General features: G+C 56.1%; 2 protein-coding genes across 4 annotated transcripts; both read right to left on the reverse strand.

Annotated features, from left to right (window-relative positions):
* Positions 1-796: 796 nt before the first annotated feature.
* FBRS (fibrosin) lies at positions 797-13,838 on the reverse strand. The gene is made up of 18 exons (XM_056137619.1): positions 12,300-13,838; positions 11,848-12,027; positions 11,206-11,241; positions 11,064-11,093; positions 9,655-9,703; positions 9,270-9,570; positions 7,274-7,575; positions 6,864-7,069; positions 6,712-6,756; positions 6,337-6,432; positions 6,043-6,111; positions 4,987-5,016; positions 4,544-4,615; positions 4,164-4,281; positions 3,978-4,058; positions 3,031-3,114; positions 2,723-2,930; positions 797-2,644 (listed from the first exon to the last, which is right to left on the reverse strand). The coding sequence occupies exons 1-18, from the start codon at positions 12,750-12,752 to the stop codon at positions 2,059-2,061; spliced, it is 2,946 nt and encodes a 981-aa protein (XP_055993594.1). The 5' UTR covers positions 12,753-13,838; the 3' UTR covers positions 797-2,058.
* Positions 13,839-17,372: 3,534 nt separating this feature from the next.
* Positions 17,373-22,729, reverse strand: PRR14 (proline rich 14). Of its 3 annotated transcripts, none has more exons than XM_056137736.1 (12): positions 22,595-22,729; positions 21,770-21,841; positions 21,490-21,658; positions 20,587-20,708; positions 20,328-20,517; positions 19,846-19,889; positions 19,521-19,630; positions 18,494-19,070; positions 18,303-18,372; positions 18,134-18,225; positions 17,839-17,910; positions 17,373-17,750 (listed from the first exon to the last, which is right to left on the reverse strand). In XM_056137736.1, the coding sequence occupies exons 2-12, from the start codon at positions 21,790-21,792 to the stop codon at positions 17,474-17,476; spliced, it is 1,746 nt and encodes a 581-aa protein (XP_055993711.1). In that variant the 5' UTR covers positions 21,793-21,841; positions 22,595-22,729; the 3' UTR covers positions 17,373-17,473. The 3 variants fall into 3 exon arrangements, with proteins under 3 accessions (XP_055993711.1, XP_055993710.1, XP_055993709.1); XM_056137735.1 differs by having other exon boundaries at positions 20,400-20,517; positions 22,595-22,717; XM_056137734.1 differs by having other exon boundaries at positions 22,662-22,680.
* Between the last annotated feature and the right edge of the window lie 874 nt (positions 22,730-23,603).

A 23,603-nucleotide genomic window follows, 5' to 3' on the forward strand; every position in this document is an offset into this window, starting at 1 on the left:
GTGGTGGAAATAGGTTATTTTGGAAGCATCAGGCAGTGGGCACACTTGGATCAAGTCAGTCGTAGGTAGCAGGGCAGAGGAAGCCAGTCTCTCTAGTTCAAGTTATCACTTGTTTTAATGATTGTTATCAAAGATAATCTTTGAAGTAGTTGCAAAATAGTACAGTTCACATGTTTTTCAAAATACTTTTTGTTTGTGGGGGTGAAGGGGGAATTTGGGTCATACCTGTGTGAGGGATTGAACTCTGGCATTCACATGCATTCAGCCCATTGCACTATCTCTATAGCTCTCAAAATATTTTTAAGGATCTAGTTATGAAAATAATATTGTAGGACTAAAACTGAAGTTTTCTGAGATTGGGAAGCATGTTCTTTTGTACTATAGCTCTGTGTTTGAATTGTTCCATAATAAACATGTGTAAAAGTGCATGCACATATATGTAGGCAAACACATATAAAGGGGTCTGAATCAAATGACACTGGTCACCGTGGGAAAAAGTGAGATGGAATGACAGAAATTTAGATGTTTCTATACTGTGTATAAGAAATTTAGTTTTGCTTTCTATATTGTGTGTAAAAATTTTAGTTTTGTTTTCTATGGTGTTTGAATCATATATAGACCATGTTCTGCTAGGTTGTAGAAAAATGTGAAAATTTTCTGTGCCCAAGAGTCACCCATGCAGTAGATGTCAGGTAAGGGGGAGAAACCTTTTTCGGGATGTGAACAATGTTGTTCTTGACCCCCAACCCCCACAACCCGCATCCCCTTCCCCACTGAAAAGAGGAGCCAAGGGGCCTCATTGCAACACTCATTTTTATATAAATATCCGCAAGTCATGTTACAGAATAAGCCCCACCGGGGAAAAAAAGTCAACGTTATGTTTTTGTTAAACTGAGCCCTGCCTTCTAGATCGGGCCCCAGCCTGGGGGGCGCCTGCTGCTTTGGGAAGGCTGGGGCTGCTGCCGTGAGGCTGCTGAAGAGCTGCCTGTGCGGCCCACCCCGGGCCGACCCCCTTCTTTGGTGTGTGGGACATGGTGACCTTTTCTGGCCCTCTCTTAGCCTGGGGCAGGATTTGGGGAAACAGGGTTCTGGAGGACAGGGCCCAGGAGTCCTGGGGGCACTTGGAAATGGAGTAGGGGGGACTAAGCCACTAAGAGGTGGAATCTGAAGCTTAGAGGTTGAGCCTTTTGGGGATGGGAGCACACAGAGGTAACAGGGACAAGTGGGGGGCCAGGGGACCTGGCTCTCAGCCAAGCAGGAAACATCTGCCCTTCTGACCAGCCAAGGTGCCCAGGTCCCTTCCCCTTTTGGTCCGTCTCCTGCTGGACCCCAAATTCCCAGGGATAAGCCCTGGGTTCCTGCCTGTCCCCTCCCAGCAGTCCCTCCTACCATCCTCCTCCTTCCCCCACAGAGAGGCCAGAGGCTAGGAACACAGCACCAGTGTGAGGATTTAATTAACCAGGAAGGGGGATTATTGGGCGGGGGCACCCCTGTAAAAATGTACAAAAGGTCTGGAGAGCTATGTGGAAGGGGAGATAAATATGTACATGGAACCCCCCTTCCTTTGAGCCCCTCCTTCCCCAGCCCTGAGAGGGCATGAGGACTTGGGTGGTAGGTGAGGGAGAGGGGGGCACTTTGGCCTCTGGCTTAGTGAGCCCTTGGGGAAGCAGGCCAAGGACCTAGGGGCCCTCAGATGGAGCTGATGGTGTACTCCAGGAGATCATGAACTTTGACCTCTGCAGTGACCCCCCCTCTCGTGTACTCACATTTTCTCTCTCTCACACACACACACACACACACGCACACACACACACGCACACACACACACACACAACCTCTCTCTAGAGGCTTGTAATTGCTGCCCTCCCAATGACCCCAAGGTCCATCTGATGCTTTACCTCATGGGGCTTGGGAATTCTGCTCCCAGGTTCCATGACCCTAGAGGTGGCTGAGGAGGTCCTGACCTTTTGCCCTCCAGCCCTGGCATAAAATCTCAAGCTCTAGGACCTTGTCAAACAGAAAGGGGGATGGAGCTTTGCCCCTGCCCCTCCCCTTCTCTCACCTGTCAGCCCGGGCTGGGCCAGGGGCCCTAGGAGGGGAACTGGGCCTGGGAGCGGGCACAAGTGGAGGTGGTGCCCCCAAGAGGGCTCCTGGTGGGGTCTTGCTGAGAAGGTGAGGGGTTGCTGGGGCTGCGGTAGGTGGCGGAGGAGCCAAGCGGCTGTAGAGCAGGGGATGGGTAGGCTCTAGGCCATAAAGGCGGGCGGCAGCCACCGCCCCTGGGCCAGTCAGCTCCTCACCCGCCTCATAGAAGCGGGGAGGCCTGGCAAGGCGAGGTGGGGCTGCCAACCAGGTTGGCTCCAGGAAGCCAGCACAGCGCTCTGGAGGACTAGGGCCCAGAAAAGGGGGTGGCCGAGGCCTCTCAAACAGCAGGTGAAGGCCTTGAGGCCCAGTGGTGGCGGCAGCGGCAGCAGCGGCGGCAGCGGCAGCAGCGGCGGCAGCAGCAGCGGCGGCGGCAGCAGCCTCCTCCTTCCGCTCCTCCTTGACCCGCACCGATTCCTTGGCTGGCCTGGCCCCTTCCTCGCCAGCTCGGGTCTTAGGAGTAGCAGGAGACACCCGGAGCTGGGGCCGCGAGAAGGGGAGGTCCCTGGGGAGGCAGGAGTGGGAGGCAATGACGGCACCACCGCGCCCAGCGAGCCGGGGCCCGGGCCGGGGGCAAACGTACCTGTCCTTCTCCTCCTTGGTGATCGAGGGCTCCCTCCGCTCCACAGGCCGCTCCTTATCTGAACCTGGTGTCCGGGCAGCCTCAGGGGGCCGGACCCAGGCAGGAAAGGCCAGAGGACTACGGTGCAGGCGGCCCCAGGGGTCTGGGGGGGAGGCGAAGGCTGGTGGGGCCCCTGGGCTTTCTTTCTGGGTAAAGACGGCGCCGGAGTCTGGACAGAGGCAGAAGAGAAAGTGACAGGAGACAGGCATGGAGAGTCCCTCCACTCAGCATCCCCCGCCCTGCACCCACTCACCCCACCCGACACTCACTGAAGGTGGGGCTGCCCAGGCCCCCGAAGGCCCCATTGGAGAGGGCAGCCAAGGAGGCGAAACTTGTAGGACGCCCAAAGGGATCTGTGGGAGAAAACGGCGTAAGTCAGAGCACTGGGCAGCCAGTTCTGAGCAGGAAGCGAGAGCTGGCAGGGAAGAGGCAGATGAGGGAGCAGCTCTGAAGCCCGCGGCCATGGAGCACATCCTCGGTGTAGGTGAGACCCTGAGCTCTGACAGACGTTTAACCTCACAACGACCCCTGGCAGGCAGGCAGAATTATTACCACGTAAGGGTGATAAAACAGGCTCAGGGAGGTAAAGATGCTAAGGGTCATCCAGCCAGGGACTATACCCACAGCCCAGGGTCTCTCCAACTCCAAAGACCAAGTTCTTCCTCTGTTCCCCTTTGTACCAGCCAGCCACACATCTGAACACATGCTGGCTTCCTCCCGTCTGATGCGAGAGCCCTTCTCAGTCCGGAGCTTTGGTCACATTTGTCACACAGGCTAGTCAGTCACAACTAATCCATCCTGCTGAGGTTACCTCACAATTTCTTCCGGGAACATCTTTCCCTAGGCCATCAGGCTCAAACCTCCTGTGCCCTTTCAAGTCGGGATTGAATCTCTCCAAGAAGCATGCCACGGTCACTCAGGGCCAGTGAGCAGGCCCTCCCTTCCCAGGCTTCATCTGCCCACCTTCCCCGACAGCACACCCGACCCTCGCCTTGGCTTTCAGAGACAGTGTCTGAGCTTGTGCTGCCCTTTCCTATCCCATTCCACAGATGATGAAATCAAGGCTCAGAAAGCTAGAGTAACTTGCCCAAGATCACAAAGCAAGTGAACGACGCCCCAGTTCCAGCGGCCTCTCAGGCCCACTTCCATCCCAGCTTAAGAAAACCTAAAAATCAGGGGCAAGACCTGGGTGGCCCAAGATGCCCTCGGCTCTTACCAATGTGGGTGCTGGGGCTCAGGAAGGGTCCGTGGGCCCCGGTAGCTGCCGTGAAAGGGTTGGCTGCAGCGTGGACGGCACCTGGGGCAGAGAGGTGGGAGATTCTGATGAGGCTGAGTGGGCGCAAGGTGGGCCTGGAGATCTAGACAGGGAAGCTCAGGCGCCAATGGGGCTGGCCAAACTCACCAGTCGCAGTGAAGAGGGAGGCCGGGTGGGAGAGCTCCTGCCCAGGGGGCAGGGCCCCATAGGGCCCCGGAAGGCAGGACAGGAGGTCGTTCCGAAAGTCAAGCTTGTGGGAGTCACCCTGCATGGGACAGGGAGAGGTCTAGTGAGGAGCCAGTTTTGGACCCACTCTTGCTCGTCCACCCCTTCTTCCCTCCAAGGGCTGACACCGAGATGGGGCCTGAGCACCTAGCCTCTGCCTCTCAGGGACTGAGCTGGCCACACAACCTAGTGCTCTTGTGGAAGTGCTCAGGCATTGACGGGGTAGGAGGGAATGCTTCTGGCCAAGAATCTTGGCACTGCTGGAGGCAGGTCCCTTCTCCCCAGCCCTCCGGCCCCAGTACCTTCATCTTTTCCTGGTGTCTCAGGATCATGTAAGCCACGCGCACGTGCATGGCACACCACTTCCCTGGTTTCTGCAGCCCCAGGATGATCAAAGGGAAAGGGAAGGAAAGAACATTCACTCAGCACCCATTCCAAGCCTGGTTCCGGGCACAGCCTTGCTTGCCATACAACACCCCCATTCATCATTCCTGCAGATGAAGGGTGACTAGGAGCATTTCAGTCTAGGAAACTGAGGCTCAGAGAGACAAACTGGCCTGCCCAAGGTTCCATGGCTAGTTCCATGAGCCCAGGTCTGTGGCCCACCAGTCTCACTTTCTGTGGTCGCACATCTGGCTGCCTCTGCTTCTAGCTCAACACCAATCAAGACCCTCCCCTCCTTCCCTAGGCCAAACACTGACACCAGCCCCAGCCTCATGCAGCCTGGGGTGCTCACCAAACTCACCCTCAAAGGTGGCCGGAAATGGTCAGGGATCTGGGGATGGCAAAGCAGAGATTGGCACCGACTCAGACCTGTTTGTTGACCTGAAAACCTCATTCTATAGCCCCAATCTCCTCCCAAACACCTCTGAAACCTGTATATGTGTGTGTGTGTGTGTGTGTGTGTGCGTGCGCACACATGCGCACACGTGCATAACATCTTCCCACCTCTCCCACTCAGCACCAAGTTTCCGAACTGTGCCCCTGGGGTGGTGGGGGAGTGGGCTGCTCAGAAAGATGGGGGGTGGCTCAGGAGGAGGTAGAAGGGGTTTCTAAACCACAGAAGCTTTCTTATTTAAAGTCTGTAAAACAGGTCAGACAGTCGGAGAGATAATACAGGGGGTAAGGTGCTTGCCTAGCATATAGTCAACCCCGGTTTTATCTGTGGCATCACATGGTTCCCCAAGCACCGCCAAGAGTGACTCCTAAACAATGAGGCAGGAATAGCCTTTTGAGTACCACAGGGCATGGCCCAAAACTCCCAAACAATCCTTCCTTGCTCACCACCACCACCAAAAAAATGTTCAGAATGAGTCCGTGTAAGATTTCTTTAGAACAAAAGCCTTTACTGCTTGAAACCTTCCGTTCTGATCTACCTTTCAGGAAAAACATGCTGTGCTTTTCCCAGGGCCCTGGGCTCTAAAGCTGGCACCTGTGGTAGACAGGAGGGAAGCTCTAGTTCCAACTCTAGCTTGCAAAGGGCAACCTTAAACTTTCATTATTTTAGGGACAGAACTTCCCGCTATACCTCCTGGCATTGTATCATTTGAAAGGGTTAAAAAAAAAAAAAGAGGGGTGTGGGGACTCTGAGACAAACAATTTGAAAACCCCTATAAAAAACACCACCCTGGTAATCTTATTTTTGGGACAATTTCATAAAATTTCTATTTTTCGTGCCTGTTCAAAGAACTTCACTCCCAGAGCTGGCCCTGAGCATCTATTAAAGGGTTCATTCTCAAGTTACCCTTGCTCTCCCTCAAGAGTGTCCCGGCTCCCCTAAGATCTCCTTGGCCCCCCTCACCTGTGTCCCCTTTTGGGGAAGCCCGCTCGGCACTGGCCCCAGTCGTGGTGGCAGCTCGGGGTTCGTGCTCTGGGAAAGGGGAGTGGAGGGAGGAGGGATCAGTCAGGACAACTCGTACCAGGCATAAAAGCGGTCTAGAACCACATGGGGTCTGGGACAGGAAAGGAAGAAACCTGGGTCCACAAGGCGAGGGCAGAGGATGGGCAGGGTTCTAGGGATACAACGAAGGTATCTGTCCAGGGTGTCTGGGATTGGACGGGGTGGAGTGGTACAGAGTCTAGACTGGGAGCTCACCTTGGGCTGGAAAGCCCCCTGCAGGGAGCCAAAGGAGACAGCCGGCGGGAGGCCCGGAGGCAGGCCGGGCACTGCGGGAGGGAAGGCTGTGTACGGCTGCAGAGAGAAGGGACTAGTCTAAGCTGGGGGTCCATGCACAGCGCATGCTTGGTCTTCCCAATAGGCCTCTGGCCTTCACCCTAAGACACACCCAAGGGGCTCTCCCGAGCTTAAGATGCTTATCGATCAAATTAAAGACCGGACCCCCAAAAGTCAAGGGCCACAGGCACTGAGGCATCCATGCCACATACCAAACATGTGTGTGGATGCACATGCGTGCGCACGCACACACACACAAACTCACACAACACACATACACAACACACACACACTCACATTATGCCGGAAAAGGCCTTCCATCTTTCCTGGGTATTTCTCAAACTAGGGAAAAGAAGGGAAAAGTAAGCTGCCAACCAGGGTCCAGAGCCTTCCCTGGAAGCCATCCCCTCCCCCGCAGGGCCGCAACAACGGCCCAGTAGGAAGCTCACCATGTGGGGGCCATGGGGTGGCAGCAGGCCCGGGGGGTAAGGGGTGAAGTGCTGGTGGGTGTGCTGGTGGGTGTGCTGGTGCTGGTGGTTGTGCTGGTGGAACTGGAAGGCCAGGGGCCGGGCTGAGCCCCCTGCCCCCACCACCTCAGGGCCACCCTGGGCATTCAGGTAGCGAGAGTTCAGGTCCTGGCCGATCAGGTCCTGCTCTGTGGGAGGGGAGGGAGAAGGCTTTAATATCTGCTGCCACCATGTCAGCCGCCTTGGGCCCAGGTGACTGGCCTTCCCTTCTGGCCTTGAGCCACTCCCTCCTCAAGCCCTGCTATCTGCTAAGGTCCAGATGCCCCAGTGCTGACCGGGCCCAAGCCCAGAGTTGTGGCCCTCCCACCCCCCGGCCAGGACCCCAAACTCACCAGAAAGGGCGTTAGCGGCTGAGGCCCCAGGGTGCCCTGGCACCTGCAGCAGGGGTGGGGGTGGGGGCAGGGTGGGGCCAGGGGAGAACAAGGAAGGGTGGTGGGGTGGCGGGGGGGGCCGCAGGCCAGGGGGAGGGAAGCTGTGGGTGGACAAAGGCAGGGGCAGTGAGGGCGTCGGGGGCCGGTGGGTGAGCTGCGCGGACGAGGAGGAGGCAGATGAGGAGGAAGAGGACGAAGAGGATGATGAGGGGGGAGGCTGAGCCACGGGAGGGGCCGGGGCCTTGGGGGGCGGCCGTGAAGAGCTGGGGAGAGAAGTGGGGAGATGAGTGAGGGGTTGGGAGGTGCCAGCTCTGACGGGACGGGGTCAGAAGCCTGGACGATACCTTGACCCTGGTTCTCCAACATGGAAGGTGGTAGAACCCCAGGATCCCCACCCCTGCCCAGGGAACCCATCCTCAGACTGAGATGCCTCCCACACCCAACAGCCCCCTCGCCCCCTTTCTCCTTCCACACAACGAGCAGCCAGTGACATTTCTGGCCACACGGCTTTCCCTTTTCTGACTCACGTGCAGCACAAAATTCATTGTCCACTTTGACGCTTAATTCTAACAGGCCATATGGTTCCCACCCTAAGACAGTGGAAGCGGCACCATGATGGCCTGGCCTAGTGGGTCAGGAGACCCGAATTCTAGGTTCATCTGGCCGGGAACACCCTGGGTGACCTTGAGCAAGTCACTGCCCCTCTGTGAGTCTTAGTTCTCTCAATAAGAAAAAGAATTATAATGATGACAGTAAACGTAGAGCAGCAACTGTAATGGTCTAAGTAAATCTTACCCTTCAGTGCACACTCACTGTAGGCCAAGTGCTGTCACTGGCTTACATGCTAATGCAAAGCTCCAACATTTCAGAGCCCCTTCCCAATTCTTGCCACATCCACATAACCACCTGTACTGTCTACTTCTTCAACTTAACTCTCTTTTTACTTAGTGACCCTAAGCAATAACATGTGAAATCAGGAAACTGAGATACTAGCCATATTTTCTTTTTTTCTTTTTGGGCCACACCCGGCAATGCACAGGGTTTACTCCTGGCTCTGCACTCAGGAGTTACTCCTGGCGGTGCTCAGGGGACCGTATGGGATGCTGGGAATTGAACCCGGGTGGCCACGTGCAAGGCAAACGCCCTACCCACTGTGCTATCTCTCCAGCCCCCTAGCCATATTTTCAAAATCACATACAAGGAGAATAAAAATATCTCCATGTAAGATGTGAAGTGTATGTGTACAATGCTCACAAATCAAAACAATGAGCATACACACTTTGGGAAACATTGCAGGAACTCATAATTAATCCTCACAATAGTTTTAGAATGAAGACACTATTATAATTATTACAGATCACAGAAAGAGGAAAATCAAGGCTCAGAGAGATTAAGCAACTTGTCAAAAAATCACATAGCCAGTTGTCAGAAAAAGAATTTGAATACTGGGGCCGGAGAGATAGTACAATGGGTAAGGCGCTTGCCTTGCATGCAACTGACCCAGGTTTGACCTCCCGAGCACTGCCAGGAGTAATTTCTGAGCACAGAGCCAGGAATAACCCCTGGGCATCATTGAGTGTGGTCCAAAAACTTAAAAGATTTTTGAATACAGGCCTGACTGACACTAAAGTCAGCACTCCCAAGCAATGTCAGCATTTCCCGAAGTATGTTCCATATTCCGAGTATATATGCCTTGCATAAAGGTTCTCACCAATTAAAAAAAAGGGGAAACAGCAGAAACTACATTCCCCTGCATGTGAACATGTGAACATAGAACGGTTCCAGTAAATCCTGCTGCAATTTCATGAGATTTGCTTTACCCAGTGTCTCTCGAACTTTTTCCAGCCTGAGAGTCCTTTTTACAGCCCACAAGTACCATCCCACATCCCAGCCATACAATTCAAGGGCGGTCACTAAAAGAATCAGGCCTTTCCAGACCAAACCAAACCCCAATTACCTGCCAGTGCTGAGGTCCAGGCTGCTGCCATAGGGAGAAGTGCGGAGGCCAAAGGGTGAAACCCGAAGCTGCAGCTGGGGCTGGGCCGGAGGTGGCAGAGTGGGAGCGGCTGGCAAGGTTGCAGGGGGTGAGACAGGAGGTCGAGGGGCTGGTGGAGGTGGTGGTTCCTTTGGGGGAAAAGGCACTAGCAGCGGGTCGGGCCCCGGGGGCTGTTCCTGGCTCCGCTCCAGGCCCGACACTTTAGGGACTACGGAGAGTTTAGCTTCACAGTTCCCATTGAAGGCGCCATGGGGGCCCGAGGCTGCAGGGGCAGAATGACAGTCAGCTGAGACCCACGCACACCCAATTTCCCACCATGCCTCCAGCCCCAGCCACTGGGACCAACCTTTGCTGGTTGAGACAGTAAAGGATGGATCGAGGTCATCATCAGAGGCCTGAAGAAGAAGTGGAGACAAGATTAGGTCCTGGCCAGGCCAGGCCCTCACCCAAGGAAGGGCAACAGTCTTTGTTGAACTAGCAGCAGAGGCAAGACTACTCCATCAATCAAGCTGAAATCTACCAGAGACTGTGGGCTCTGTGCGTAGGGAAAAGGACTGAGTAACGAGCACTGAGCCCAGTAGAAGCACCGAAGAAGCAGACATGCCAAAGCAAAGTCTGATATTGTCCGCTACAGCCCACTGGTCTAGACAGCTTACAGATTTGGTCCCAAGTATCAGCAATAAGACTTTTAACAATACTTGTTGATACTTGTGCATTCTCTTTAGAATGGACCAGCCCTCCGTGGCAAAAACTGGCTCTATCTCCGAATGTTGGAGTGATGAGGGAGCAGCTCAGGTACGAGAGGTACAACAGGAGGGTATTTTTTGCTGTTTTCTTTTCTTTCTGGGAGATTTTTCTGTTTTAGCCCTTGAACTATCTCTCCAGCCCTGTTTTAGATGGAAAAGAACTCTGGTTCACTACAGTCCCTGTCCAGTTACCTTTCTGTTGCAAATGGGAACAGAACCCAGGGTCCACACGTGTGAAATACATACTCTAACACTACTCCGGTCCCTCTAGCTAACCTTTTCAAGTAAAACAAAAGAGCTGGAGCGATAGTGCTAGCCTTGCAAGCAGCTTGAGCCAGGCTTAACCCCTAGCATCCTGTATAGTCCCCTCAGCACACCACGAGGAATAATTACTGACTACAGACAGAGTCAGGAATAACCCTTGAGCATCGCCCAGTGTGCCCCCAAAGCAGAACAAAAACAAACACCCCCCTAAAAAACACAAAAACCAAGACATAAATCAGGGAAGTGCAAATTTAGTTATAAGAGAAGAAAACAAACTACTATCAAGTAGGAGAAAATAAACCACTACTCTCATCACTTGGACACACTCATTTCAAAGCAAGCAAAACAGCTCTAGCAATAAACTAGGATAAAACTCAAATAGCTTTATGGGTTATGTCCTGACAGTGACTACAGCATTGCAGTGTCCTCACTGCTGCTGCCTTGGCTTTCTGTTCCGACCCTCATCTGGAAGCGCAGGCTGAGAGCCGGCAGGAAGGACCCAGCGGCTCTAGGTTTCTGGTCGAGCCACTGCATCTCCAAAGGCTTTGGGAAGAGTGGGACACCAAAACCAGGGCCTTTGGTTTTCCTGCCAACCCTCTCCAGTCACCCAAAAAGTTTTAGGGAGCCTTTCAATCCTTCCTTCACCCCCACCGCCCATACTTCTCATTCAAGGGCAGACTCTGCCATGGGAATTCAATGTACAAAATGTTCCACCGCCCCCCCAGAAACTTCTAGCCCCACTCACCCTCTCGTCCAGGTCACTTTCCGCATCACACTAGGGAGAAGGAAAGACAAAGGTGTTACCCGAGGGAAGCTGGGGCCCAAGGTCACGAGGGGACTTTTACTAAGGGACAGAGGAGGGGCTGCTGCCTGTGAGCTCTACTTACTATGTATCCAGCTTCCAGCGAGTGCCTGGAGGAGGCCTGAGAAAGACCAAGAGTGTGGAGTAAGGGAGGGGGCGGGCAGGCGGGACCGGACCGTGGACACTCCCAGCAGGAACCAAGCTACCGGGCACTCTCCAGGGGCTGCTCCTGCCACTTCCCACATGCAGGAGGTTCTCCCATCTCAGTGCTTCTGCCCAACCCGACTCTGACCTGCTTTCCTCTCCGAATTCTAACTTATGACTGTCCTTCGGGCCTGCCTGCCTGAAACCCAGGGGGCTTTCCCTCCCCAGGGCCCTCCCCTCCCCCAGGGAGGGTGGCGCTTCCTCATGCGGGTTTCTGAAGCATCAGATCTCTGTGCTGGGCAGCTCCTGGGTCAGCTGCGGCTATTTGCTCTCATCTCCAGCCGTTTCTTCCCGGTCGCCGGCCACCGCCTTGAGGGCAGGGCAGTGGCCACAGCTCACTCACCTATGATTCAACTCACCCCGGCGCTGCCAACCCTGAATCCCAGAAGGCCTGCGCTCTCTGTCACACTCCAAATCTGCCCCTCCTTCCTCTGGGGTCGCGGGGGGGGGGGGGGGCCTGGGGGTGCCACTGGGGAAGGGCACTCGCCCCGCACTAAAGGACAGGGGTCTGGGCCCGGCTCACCTCTTTCCTTCTCCGTTTATTGGGCCATTTTCGTGCCCGGTCCCCAGAGGGCCGGCCAGGCTCCCGATCGGAGCTGTCCCCGGGCTCCCCGGTGGCCCCGCTGGAGCCCCCCCTCTTCCGCTTTCCAGAATGTTTCAGCCGGTGTTCGAGTCGCTCCGGGGGCTGGAGAGACGCGTCCTTCTGTGGAGGAGGAGGGGGGACTAAAGTACAGGGCCAGCCCCGTCCTCTCGGGGTGACACGGCCGCGGAAGAGGCTCCCGGACCGGACCGGTAGCCGGCTGGTCCCCGGGGCCTTGCTCTCCCTCCTCCCACCCAGGGTGGGGCGGAGGCCTGGCCAGAGGAGCCGGTTGCTCTGGTTTGGGGTGCCAGCATTCCCCCCTCAACTCCACCCACTCCAGGCACCCCACCTTCCCTCCGAAGCCCCCAAAGGTCCCCGAGCCCCCCGGGCCCCACCTGCAAGGCCTCGAGGCTGGCGAAGCTGGCGATGGCAAAGCCATCGATCAAGTCCTCCTCCTCCTCTTCCTCCTCCTCGGCCTCCTCCTCGGCCTCGCCGTCGTCGGCGCCCCCCTCCTCCTCCTCCTCCTCCTCCCCGCGGCTGCCCGAGCCGGCCGGGCGCTTCCGAGCCCGGGGCCGCGGGGGCCGAGGCCTGGGCCGGGGCCGCCGCCGCCGTGGGCCTCCGGGCCGCTCTCCCGACGAAGCCGACGACCAGGGCCTGGCGGGTGGCGGCGGCGAAGACGAGGACGAGGAGCCGCGCGGGGCGGCCAACAGGGCCCGGGGCGCGTCGCCGCCGGGTCCCCGGCGCCGCCGCTGCTCCCGGTCTCGGTCTCGGCGCGAGCAGCGCCGCCGCCGCCGCTCCCCCTCGGCGGCCCAGCCCGGGCCCGGAGCCGCGGCCGCTGCCGTCTCCATGGCGACCGCCCTCAGCGCCGCATCCGGAGGCGGCTGGGCCCGAAGCGGCCTGTCCACAGGCCCGGGGTCGCAGGCGCGGCCCTGGCGGCTGCACAGGGACGAGAGGGCCACGACTTCCCCTTTAAAGCAGAATCTGCTGGCCCTGAGCTTGCCCCAAGGCCAAGGCCCGGGGAGCCAGCGCCGCCCCCGGGGCGACAAGCCCGAGGCGCCCCCCCGTGGGGCCGGAGGGGCCGAGACGGCGAAAACGGGGCGGCCGTCCCTTTAAGGCGAGGCCTCGGCTTGTCCAGCCCCTGGGCCCTTTAAGACGACCCGACGGCGTCCGGCCGGCCTACTGCGGTGGCCGCCCCCTGCCAGGGGTCGAGACAAGTCTCCCCGAGGAAGAGGAAGGGCCACCCCTTTAAAAGGGGCCGAAAGCTCGCCCCGAAACGCAGACCTCCCCTTTAAAAAGTGTCTCAGCTCCTCCGGCTAAAAAAGGCCGCCCCTTTAAGGAGTCCGGGGTCCTCCAAACAGGCCGCCCCTTTAAGGGCTGGGGAGTTCGTTTCTAGTCCTCCACAAGCGGCCAGTCACTTCCCCTTTAAGCTGAGTTTAAAGGACTTCTTGCGTGGGGGTAGAAGTGCAGGCGAGAATCCCCACTTGCTCCAGTTCTCCCAACAGCACAGTTCTCAATGTGTCAGCTTCGGTTCGACGGCTTCCCCTTTAAGGCTGGCGTCGTTGTACGCCGAATTCAGTGGTCACCCCTTTAAGGAGATTTAAAGGGGCCTTCTCCTGGCCCAGCTCTTCCAGCCTCCGCCTCCGGTCGCCATGAAAGGCGTGAGGGGGGGCGGGGTCGTGGGGGGTGGCCAGCCCTCCAAAGGCCCGGATGTGAGGCAACGGTGACGGGTAGAGCTTCTCTGTCTGCCGACATAAAAGTCTCTTCCTTCTTGCCTCCGTCCGTCTGACTTGCGTTCCTGAGGTATCCTGAATGACCGCTGACCAGCTGGGGAGTTCCAGCGTACCCTCCCGTAGTCTCCTTTGGAGTCTTGGGCCTCTTCTCCGCCAGGACTTCCCTGCCCCTCCTCCCTCTTCCTCCTCAGCCTACGCCTCCTTCCTCTCTCTGCCTCCTCCCACTCTCCGCCCTCCTTCCCCCCTCACCCTCCACAGGCTCAGTCGTTGATAGGCTGAGACGTGCGCGTCAGGATGGTGGGCGGGGTGAAGAAGAGAGGGTGGGGGAATTTGTAGCCGCTCTCAAACCTTGGATTGGGTATACGTCATGTTAGCTCCGCCCTACATCGAGTCTTGTGACTCGACTGGTCAGAAGTAGCTGCTTGGGGCGGTCCTCTGGGTGAGCCCGCCTCTTCCTGCTCTTCGCTCATTGGCCCGCCTTCTGACGGCATCCTTCTGACCAGAGTTGGGGTTGTCCGGCTCGAGTGAGAGGGGGCAGTTGGCCTCTGGGCGGCGCGCGGCTACGTAGCGCTTCTCTGCGCCGGTTACGTCTCCCTTCCGCGGCTGTCCTTAGCCCAGGGGCCGGCTGGCTCTCGCGCACGCGCGTAGCAGCACCGTTCTCCGGCTCAGCCGAATCGCCCCTACCGTCCCGTGGCGTCGATGTCTCGGGCACGAGGCGTGCCTTGCTTGTTCTGGCCGCGTTAATTGATCAGCTAACGGGAAGGTGCTGACCTATGGTTGTGTAAAGTAATAATGATGATTTTTTAATAGCCCACCTTGCAGGGGTTAGACATTCAGCTCAAGTGCTACAGCATGTGTGAGGGCTTGTGTTCAATTCCAGGATTCCACATGAACTCCACACTCATGCACCAGCTATAGTCTCTGTCTTTAAAAAATTAGGGGATGCAGCCGTAGCACAGCAGGCAGGGAGTTTTGCCTTGCACGCGGCCGACCTGGGTTCGATTCCCAGCATCCCATATGGTCCCCTGAGCTACCGCCAGGAGTAATTCCTGAGTGCAGAGCCAGGAGTTACCCCTGTGCATCGCCAGGTGTGACCCAAAAAGCCAAAAAAAGAAAAAAATAAAAAAGGTGATGGAGACAGCAAAAAAGGTAGTTGTTTGCACGCAGAATCCCCGTGTTTGATCCCAGCACAGTTGGCCATGATTTCTCAAGACTACTGCGGTGGGGAGTAGTTAACCCAGCACTATGTATTGTCGCCCCTAAGTCATAATATAAAAGCACAATGCGTTCTTTTAGGAAAGTTTTCTATTAGGCCATTTTAGAGTAGGAGGGGAGGTGACCCACAAATAGTTTACAAACTACGATTTGAATTCAAGAAATCTCCCAGAGCAGATCTGAGTTTTGCTAGTTTGAGGCTGAGTGGTGCCAGCTTATATGTGCTGAGTGCAGTTCCTGCAGGCTTGCAGTCTGATACCTCATACTCCAAATGATATTTGACCATACAGAAGTTAGGTGAGTGAGCACCAAATAAAATTGGTTGCAGGACTGTTTACAGTAGCCAAAAATTTGAAAAAACCCGAGTGCCCAAGAACAGATGACTGGTTAAAGAAACTTTGGTACATCTACACAGTGGAATACTATGCAGCTATTAGAAAAGATGACGTCATGAAATTTGCATATAAGTGGATCAACATGGAAAGTATCTTGTTAAGTGAAATGAGTCAGAAAGAGAGGGACAGACATAGAAAGATTGCACTCATCTGTGGAATATAAAGTAACAGAATAGGAGACTAACACCCAAGAATAGTAGAGATAAGGACCAGGAGGTTTGCCCCACGGCTTGGAAGCCGGCTTTACATGCTGGGGGAAAGGCAGCTCAGACAAAGAAGAGAACACCAAGTAAAGGGTGTTGGGAGGACCCACTCGGGTTGGGAGATGTGTGCCGAAAGTAGATTATAGACGGAACACTTTGGCCACTCAATACCTCTATTGCAAACCACAACACCCAAAAGGAGAAAGAACAAAAGGGAATGCCCTGCCACAGAGGCGGGGTGGGGTGGGGGGAACAGGGTGGGGGTGCTGGGAGGGATCCTGGGATCATTGGTGGTGAAGAATGGGCACTGGTGGAGGGATGGATACTCGATCATTGTATGACTGAAACACAAACATGAAAGTTTCTAAGTATGTAACTGTTCCTCACAAGTGAGTCACTAATAAAAAAAAATTAAAAAGAAAAAATTGGGTGTAGGACCAGAGATGTAACACATTGGTCTGGATTGTAGACTTTATATGCAGGAGGCCCAGGTTAGATTCCTGGTATTGCATTGTCCCCCAGTACTGCCATTCCCCTATACCCAGCACTCTACACCCCAAGTAGCCCCAGAACATGCAGGGTCTGACTCAAAAAACAAAAAAGTAGAAGATATTGTTCCCCCATCCCACACCTCAGTAAGCAACGTATGTTATAACTGAAGTGTGGGCCCCAGTGAGTGTTACTACCAGTACTAGAATGTGTGTGTGTATGTCATGACCGGAGTATAACCCAGTGAATTTGAATAAAGAATTTTGACCCCTAACAGGTTGACAGTCAAATCAGTCAAATACAGAACTGTAATCTCATATGTGACCCAGGAGTGCAAGCACTGCAATAGAGCCTGTGTATGACCACTGCACTTTTCCCGCCCCCCCCCCCCCCCCGCCCCAAGTTACTATCAACGGGAAATGAAGAAGGGAAAGTGCAGGGAGAAGTCCAGGTCTGTGGTCTGTGCTCTAACCACTGCTCTATTCCACCTCTAAGTTTAGGATGGGTCTGGGTAGCAGGCTCAAAGGGCTGGGGTGTATGCTGATTTTCCTATTTTTTTTTTTGTTTGTTTTGTTTTGTTTTGGGCCATACCCGGTGATGCTCATGACTTACTTCTTATTCTGTAACTCAAGGATCACTCCTGGCAGGGATCGGAGGACCATATGTGGTGCCGGGAATCAAATATGGTTTGGTCAAGTGCAAGACACACACCATACTTGCTGTACCATCACTCTGGCCCAAAGGGTGCATGCCTCAGCACCACCAGGAGTGTCTCCCTACCAAGTAGTGCTTCGCGTAATCCAATTAAAGTAAAAGTTATGAAGCCTGTAAAATAACACTTTTTTTGGCCTCTGGTTGCCTGAGTTAACTTAATTTTGTTTGAGGAGTCACAACTGGCAATGCTCAGGGATCACTCCTGGGGTGTTCAGGGAACCATAAACAGTGCCAGGGACTGAACCATGGTGTGAGTTGAATGTGAAGTCTTAAGCCCCACATGTCTCTCCTGCCCTAAATTACCATTTTTAAAGGGACACCACTGCACCAATATATATTCCATTAGGTACAGAATGGAGGCTAATTTCCTTTCAAGGATCTATAATGGGTTTGGTCAAGGCTGATTGCACCCATTTTTCTTAGCAATTGAATCCAGAAACAGACTCTGGAGGATTTAAGGCCCATTTTACTCATGGCATTTCTTGGTTCACTCTAGGACTCTCCTTGATGATGTCAGTGACTTACGAGAACCCTGGCCATGCCAGTTCCTATGACAGCCTTGTCTAGAGAAAATTCCAATTCCCTCCATCCAGGAGAATTCTCAAATCCTTTGTACCCTCATCACCTTCTCTGGCTCATTTCTGGGTCTTTGGAGGCTAAAGTATAAATACCAATCAGTACTGCCAGTCAATCTTGAACTCAACTAGAGACATTCAAAAGAATCATATCGAAAGCTTTACTACAAACAGAGAAAAAAAATAGAACTGCCTCAGAGGCTTGCCCCATTCCAGGGCTGCTGAATAAATGATGCTCCCAGGTTCATTTAGGAGTGAGGTTGCTCCGTATCCACTTCCTCCTCCTCTAGGAGCAAGGTATCCAGCTCGTCCAGCCGCTGCTGCAGCAGGGGTCCCACATCTGAGCTGGAGGCCATGCTGGGTGGGTGGGTCCTGCCAGTTGCAGCCCGAACCCCTCGAGTTGGCCGCCGTGATCGGGGAAGGCTGCTGTCCCGGAATTCTACGGCCCTCCGAAGCTTCCTCGAGCCGGTGAAAATCAGAGTCCCGTTGCGCTCCCGAGGTTCCTCAAAGATGGTCTCAAAGCATCTGAACCAGGCAGGGATGGGTGCTGGTTACCAGCTTGTCTCCTGGTTCGAGACTTCCCTCTATCACCCCCATACCATCAGTCTCTTACCTTCTGGTTGTAGGTGACTGATAATTCTTGTTGGTGTAAATTTCTTCCAAGCTGAACTCCTTCTTATTCAACCTGGGAGCAAAGAGCAGAGATCCCTGAGAAGCCTGGGGCCCGCAAGGTCCCTATTTCAATCCTGGGACTTGCTAGGCACCAGAAGTTCTGCTGGAGATGGAGCATTCTAAGTGCAAACCCATCACGTTGACTACAGTGGCTTCTACTAGAGGAGACAAAGCCACATTTCAGGGAATCTGAGTCTACACTTATACCCAGTTGGCTATGGCAGTGCCATGCTCACCTGATTGGCCGAGGCAGCCCCATTGGTGTAAGATTTAGCTGAGGACGGGCTGGTGTCCTGCGTATTCGGAACCGAGAAACCTTTCCCATGGTCTGCAATGGGGCAGTGGGCAAGAATACATCAGGGGCTCGACCTCCCCGTGTCACCTCCCCCTCGTCTAGTCCCTTACCTTGGTCTCAGGGCTTGAAAACACCTGATCCTCTGAGATCCTGGGCTCCTTCCCTTTGGTTGAGCCCGACCTGCAGAGAAGTCAAAGCTGGGGAGCAAAAACCACGGGGAGCCATCTCCCATCATCCCCGAGGAGGGGAGGGGGCTCGGCCGAGTGGCCCGGGTTTTAAGGAGACCTATTGTGACCACTACCTGGGATCTGCAGGTTCTGAGAAGGAAGTGGATGTGGTGGACGAGCAAGATGCGACGAGGGAAGAACTTCCTAGCCCCCCAAGAGGGAAGACCTCTTTCCGGAGACAAGGTCTAGGAGGTGGGGGTGCTTGGGCCATCTCCCCACCACCCACAGTGTGCCGCCGGGACCCACTTCTGTGGGGTGGAATTGGGGGCCAGCTGCAGATGTCTGGGCTGGGGGGGCCCAGGTCAGGGCAGGAGTTACTTCGACCCAGAGAGGACTTAGGGAGTGATACTGGGGTGCTGGGGTCTTGGATCCGCCACTGGCGGATGGGGGGCCGGGGACTGACAGACATGGTGGTCTCAGCAGCCACAGGCTGCTCAGCCTCGGAGATGGCAATCTTTAACTCCAACTTCATGGGGGGCGATGGGGGTGGCGGACGTGGGATTTTGTTGGGGGTGAGGAAGATGTCAGCAAAGCTCTCCAGCTTGGAGCGGACGGATCGAAACAGGGGTGCCAACCCCCAGGGACTGAGGCGGGGGCGTAAAAGACTGGACACAGGTGGGGCCTCGGAGGTTTCCAGAACAGGATCCGGGGCTGAGGAAAGAGAGGATGAAAGGTAAGTATTCTTCAGCTGGAGGCTCATTGTTCTTTTTTCTTTTTCGGTCACACCCAGCATTGCACAGGGGTTACTCCTGGCTCATGCACTCAGCAATTACTCCTGGCAGTGCTTGGGGACCACATGGGATGCTGGGAATTGAACCCAAGTCGGCTGCGTGCAAGGCAAATGCCCTACCCGCTGTGCTATCGCTCCAGCCCCTCAGCTGGAGGTTCTGAGTCCTATTTCAGCAGCCTACCTCAAACACTCGGTTTTGCTACAGGAGGAACAATCAGCCCACTCCTAGGAATCTAAATTTAGAAGCTGGACTTCAGGCCTCCGAGTGCTGCACCTCCATTCACCGAGCGCTGCCTAACAGGGCTAAGGCCAACCCTGGACACCTGTCAGCTCAGCTAGGGTTCTCCGGAGCCCCAAGTCTCACACGGTACCTGGTGGTGAGCTCTCCGGTGGGTCTGCAGGCAGGGCGGATGTCTGGGATGGGGGCTCCATGTCCCTGGGTGGAGGCACTGACTGGAGAACCCTGCTGGTGGTCTTGGCCCTGGGGTGAAGGGGCAAGGTAAAAATTGAGGAGGTGGACTTCTGGGTCCAGATTCCGTCTGAACCAGCACCTTCCCCGTCACTTACAGCCTCCGAAAGTTCTACAAGGAAGGAGGGGACAAGTGAACATGAGCCTCTAGCTCTGGCTTCTAGGACAAGGGATGCCACCACACCCCTTGATTGGCCCTCCCCCGCGACCCCCTGCCATGCCCTCACCTTCGCACTTGGGAAAGGGAGCTGGAAGTCTCACTGGAGAAGTCCTGCAGGTAAAAAGCCATTTGTGGGGAGACAGGAAGGCCCCTTTGGCCCCCCAGCCGAGTGCCTCATGGCCTGAATCACTCCAGTTTCCAACCGCAGTTGGTCTGGGTTCACACAAGATTCTTCTATCTAGGCAATGTCTTCTTCCTGAAACAATGTCCTTCATCTCTGATCTAGCCCTCCTGTTACTGTCTTCTTCTTCTTTTTTTTTGCTTTTTAGGTAATACCTGGAGATGCACAGGGGTTTCTCCTGGCTCTGCAGTCAGGAATTACTTCTTGTGGTGCTTGGGGGACCATATGAGATGCTGGTAATTGAACCCGGGTCGGCTGCGTGCAAGGCGAATGCCCTACCCACTGTGTTATCGCTCCAGCCCCTGCTACTATCTTCTTTCCCCACTTAACACCTCTCTCCTTAACACCTCCCTCCAAAGTGCCTGTACCTCAGCTGGGGAACTGGGGTTGTTAATATCTTCTAGCATCACCACCAGAGTGGGCTGGGAGACCAGATCCACCTTTTGTGAAGAGCCCCACTCTGGACCAGGGGTTGTCCTTGATCGATGCCTCAAGGAGAAAGGGGTCCGATGGGCGCGGCTCAAAGGCTCTCGGCATAAATGCAGCAGGTCTGGAGGTCTAGAGAGGGAACGGGCAGATGAGGAGCTCCGCTGCGCCTCTGCTGACCCCCTCTCCAGCTCTGCTCACCTGTCCTGTGAGGCCCACAGAGCTTCTTGTGGTGCCAAGGCAGGTGTTTGACTGCAGACTGAATCCTGATGGTTCCTGTGGTGCTGCGGGGTGGAAGGTTCCTCTTGGGGGGCCCGGGGGGCCTAGAGAAGGTAGAGGTGCAAAATCAAGAATGAGATTAGTTCAACAGGGCCTCCAAGTGCCCGGCTGTACCCAAGGGCACCTAAGTGACAGGCAAGGAAGCTAAAATTCACTCAGGATCCACAAAGCAGTGCAGCAGAACACAACTAGGGGCTGTATACTCCAGGATCCTGAGCTGGTGGGGACCAGAGCAATCTCACCCTGGCCACTGGGAAAAATACAGAGGACAGAGGACAGAGGGCCCTTAGGTGATTCACTGCCTTCTTTATTTGGCCGGGGGGGGGGGGGGGGGGGGGCGGGAGCTACGTTTTTCTTGTGTATGCAGTGGAGATTAAGACTTCAGCCCCACTGAGGCAGACGTCCACAAACAACCTAGATGTGGAGCTAATAAGTTTCTCCTACTTAGGAACTGTAGGGATGGTGGGGCAGGCATGAATGGGAGGGAGTGCATACAGGTGACCCTGCTCCCATCACTGGCACTGCATGGTCACCCAGCACCACACTAGGAGCTGGCCTGGCATCACAGAGGATGCCCTCGAGCCTTCCCCAAACTGGAGGACCAACATGGTCCTCAGTGGGAACCGGAAGCAGGAACCAAGATCTTGGTCAAGCCTGGCAGGAATATCAGGAATGTAGCTAAACTGCAGCCTGTGGGAGGCTGCCTGAGCCAGGGGGATGAGAATGAGATGTCCAGAACTCAGCCTCACGAGGACTCCCTCTGGTGTGACTCTGGTACTGAGGAGACTCCTGGAAGAGAAGGGGCCCTCAAGTTCTGGGGCTCACCGTTCGGGCTGCCATGATATCTTCCAGCACTACAGCCAGGACTCGCCGGGAGGCCTTTTCCAATGGCGAAGGGGCCCCCCGAGGCTGCAGCCTCTGCCGTTTCGGGCTCCTGGCTCCCCATAATGCTTCATCCACGGGCCGGCGGCACAGACGCGGACGGCTAGCCGGGCTGGAGGATGAGAGATGCAGAGAATGGTCGCTGGAGCCTGCAGGTGGCTCCGTGAGACCGCCAGGATCCCATTTCCCCGGCTAAAGACAGGCGGGCGGGGTGCGCGCTCACCTGGAATCCCCGCGCAAGTCCATGGGGGAAGCAGCGGCTCCGGGGAGTCCCTGGGGGATCCCAGGCAGCAGCCTGGGGTGAGGGGGGAGCGGGGGAGTGGGGAGTGAGGGTCAGTCCCTCCCCTGGAGTTCCACCTTTCATGGTCAGAGGCTCTGGCAAGTCCCGGGGCCGGAGCTCGGGCCTCCAAGGGCGCCCCCGGCCGGCCACTCGGGGCGGTTGTTTTCCCGCTGCCGCGATCAGCAGATCACTAGCACCCAGTCAGACACCGGCCGTGAACCTGAACTGCGGAGGCCCCAGTTCTCCCACGGCCCGGGTCTCCCGGGGTCTCTGTCCCTGCAGGTTCTAACCCGGGATGCTCCGGGATCAGCTAGGATCCCGGTCCTGAGAGGCTGTTTCCACGAGGTCCCTCTGTGATCCTCGGCCGCTCCCCACACGCTGACGGCCCCCTTTCCCACCAGCTCTCCCACAAGTGGGCACCCTGTGGAAAGAATCCTACGGGGCGGTTTCGCCAATCAGACAGACGCCGCGCGCGGAGCCTCCTCGGCAGGTGAGTGCAGGCTCCGCAAAGCTCCACTTAGACGGGGCGGACTAAACTGGAGCATCACGAACTCGGTCCGGATCCCCGGGGATCCACAGTCAAGCTGGGAGATACCCCCGTTCACTCAGAGCTCGGGAGGTCCCGCCCACAGACCCCCTCCCTGCCCACTCCCCCAGTCCCCGCCCAGAGCGCTCCCCAGCGGGGACCAGACGGTTCAAAAGTTTCCTTCCCTCCCTCCTCCCGCCCTCTCTCCAGCCACTCGGTGCCCTCCCCCGCGCGCCGCTCACCGCCGCCTCCCGTAGATCCCGGGTCTTCGACGGCTCCCACCTCCGGCTCCTTTAAAACTAGCCTTACCCAGTACTGCCCAACCGCCAGGGGCCTTCTTCCCGGGGACTCTGGGCACCGCCCAATCGCCGCTCCCCGTCTTCCGGGGTGGTGAGCCACTGTGTGAAGCCGCCTGGCAGCCATCATCCCTAGGGGCAAGAAGCCAAATTGAGCAGCGCCGCCATCATAGTTGAGGGCGGAGAGCGCAGTACTGGAAAGGCGCTGAGGCGGACCGGATGGTGTCATCTTCTACAGGCTGGCCAAGGGCCGGAGCCAAGTTTCCAGAGAGACTGAGACCACTGCGATGACGCTTAGAGTGCGCCGTCACTTTTTTTTTTTTTTAAGGGCACCTTCCTGTTATGTCAGGCCCATCTACGCGAATCGAGCGTGAACGAGATGCGAAATTCCAAACTTCCTAGGAAAGGCCTCAGTGAGGTCGGCGCCCGTCGGGATGCCCGAGCGCTCCCGAGTCGCAGACACCGAGTGGCCTCGGGCTGGGGATGGGGGTGGGGGGGCGGTGTACGGCGGCCTGGAGGGGGCGGAGGAGGGAGCTGGGGCCTGCGTGGCGCTTCGTCCCGTTTTGAGTACCTCTTCCCCGCAGGGAGCCAGCCAGATAGTGGCTTCCGGGACTCGGGGCCGACTGCAGCTGTCCCTCGGCGGCGTAGCGATGCCTCCTCGGGCTGTGAGTTCAAGGACATCCCTCCCAGCCTTGGTGCTTGCAGAGGCTGCAGTCCGCGCTCACTTCTCCGCTTAAAAGCAACTGGGCAGAGCCCACCTGATCCGAGTTTTCTTTTCTTTTTTTTCTTTTGGTTTTTGGGCCACACCGGGCGGCCCTCAGGGCTGAACTCCTAGCGCTGCGTTCAGGGATCACTCCTGGCGGGCTCGAGGGTCCAAATGGGGTACCAGGGATTGAACCCGGGTCTGCTGCGTGCAAGGCAAGTGCCTTACCCACTGTGCTGTCATTCCAGCCCT

Source organism: Sorex fumeus, unplaced genomic scaffold, assembly GCF_029834395.1.
Source record: "Sorex fumeus unplaced genomic scaffold, SorFum_2.1 ptg000126l, whole genome shotgun sequence".
Classification (NCBI taxonomy): domain Eukaryota; kingdom Metazoa; phylum Chordata; class Mammalia; order Eulipotyphla; family Soricidae; genus Sorex; species Sorex fumeus.

Bases quoted from the DNA above. Each gene is read 5' to 3' on its own strand.
- FBRS (XM_056137619.1), bottom strand. From the start codon at position 12,752: ATGGAGACGGCAGCGGCCGCGGCTCCGGGCCCGGGCTGGGCCGCCGAG. The intron at 12,028-12,299 runs GTGGGGCCCGGG...CCTCCTCCACAG, and splicing joins CCAGCCTCGAGGCCTTGCAG to AAGGACGCGTCTCTCCAGCC. The intron at 4,616-4,986 runs GTGAGTTTGGTG...CTGGGGCTGCAG, and splicing joins ATTTCCGGCCACCTTTGAGG to AAACCAGGGAAGTGGTGTGC.
- PRR14 (XM_056137736.1), bottom strand. From the start codon at position 21,792: ATGGACTTGCGCGGGGATTCCAG. The intron at 21,659-21,769 runs GTGAGCGCGCAC...CTCATCCTCCAG, and splicing joins GACTTGCGCGGGGATTCCAG to CCCGGCTAGCCGTCCGCGTC. The intron at 19,071-19,520 runs GTACCGTGTGAG...CTCTTTCCTCAG, and splicing joins ACCGGAGAGCTCACCACCAG to CCCCGGATCCTGTTCTGGAA.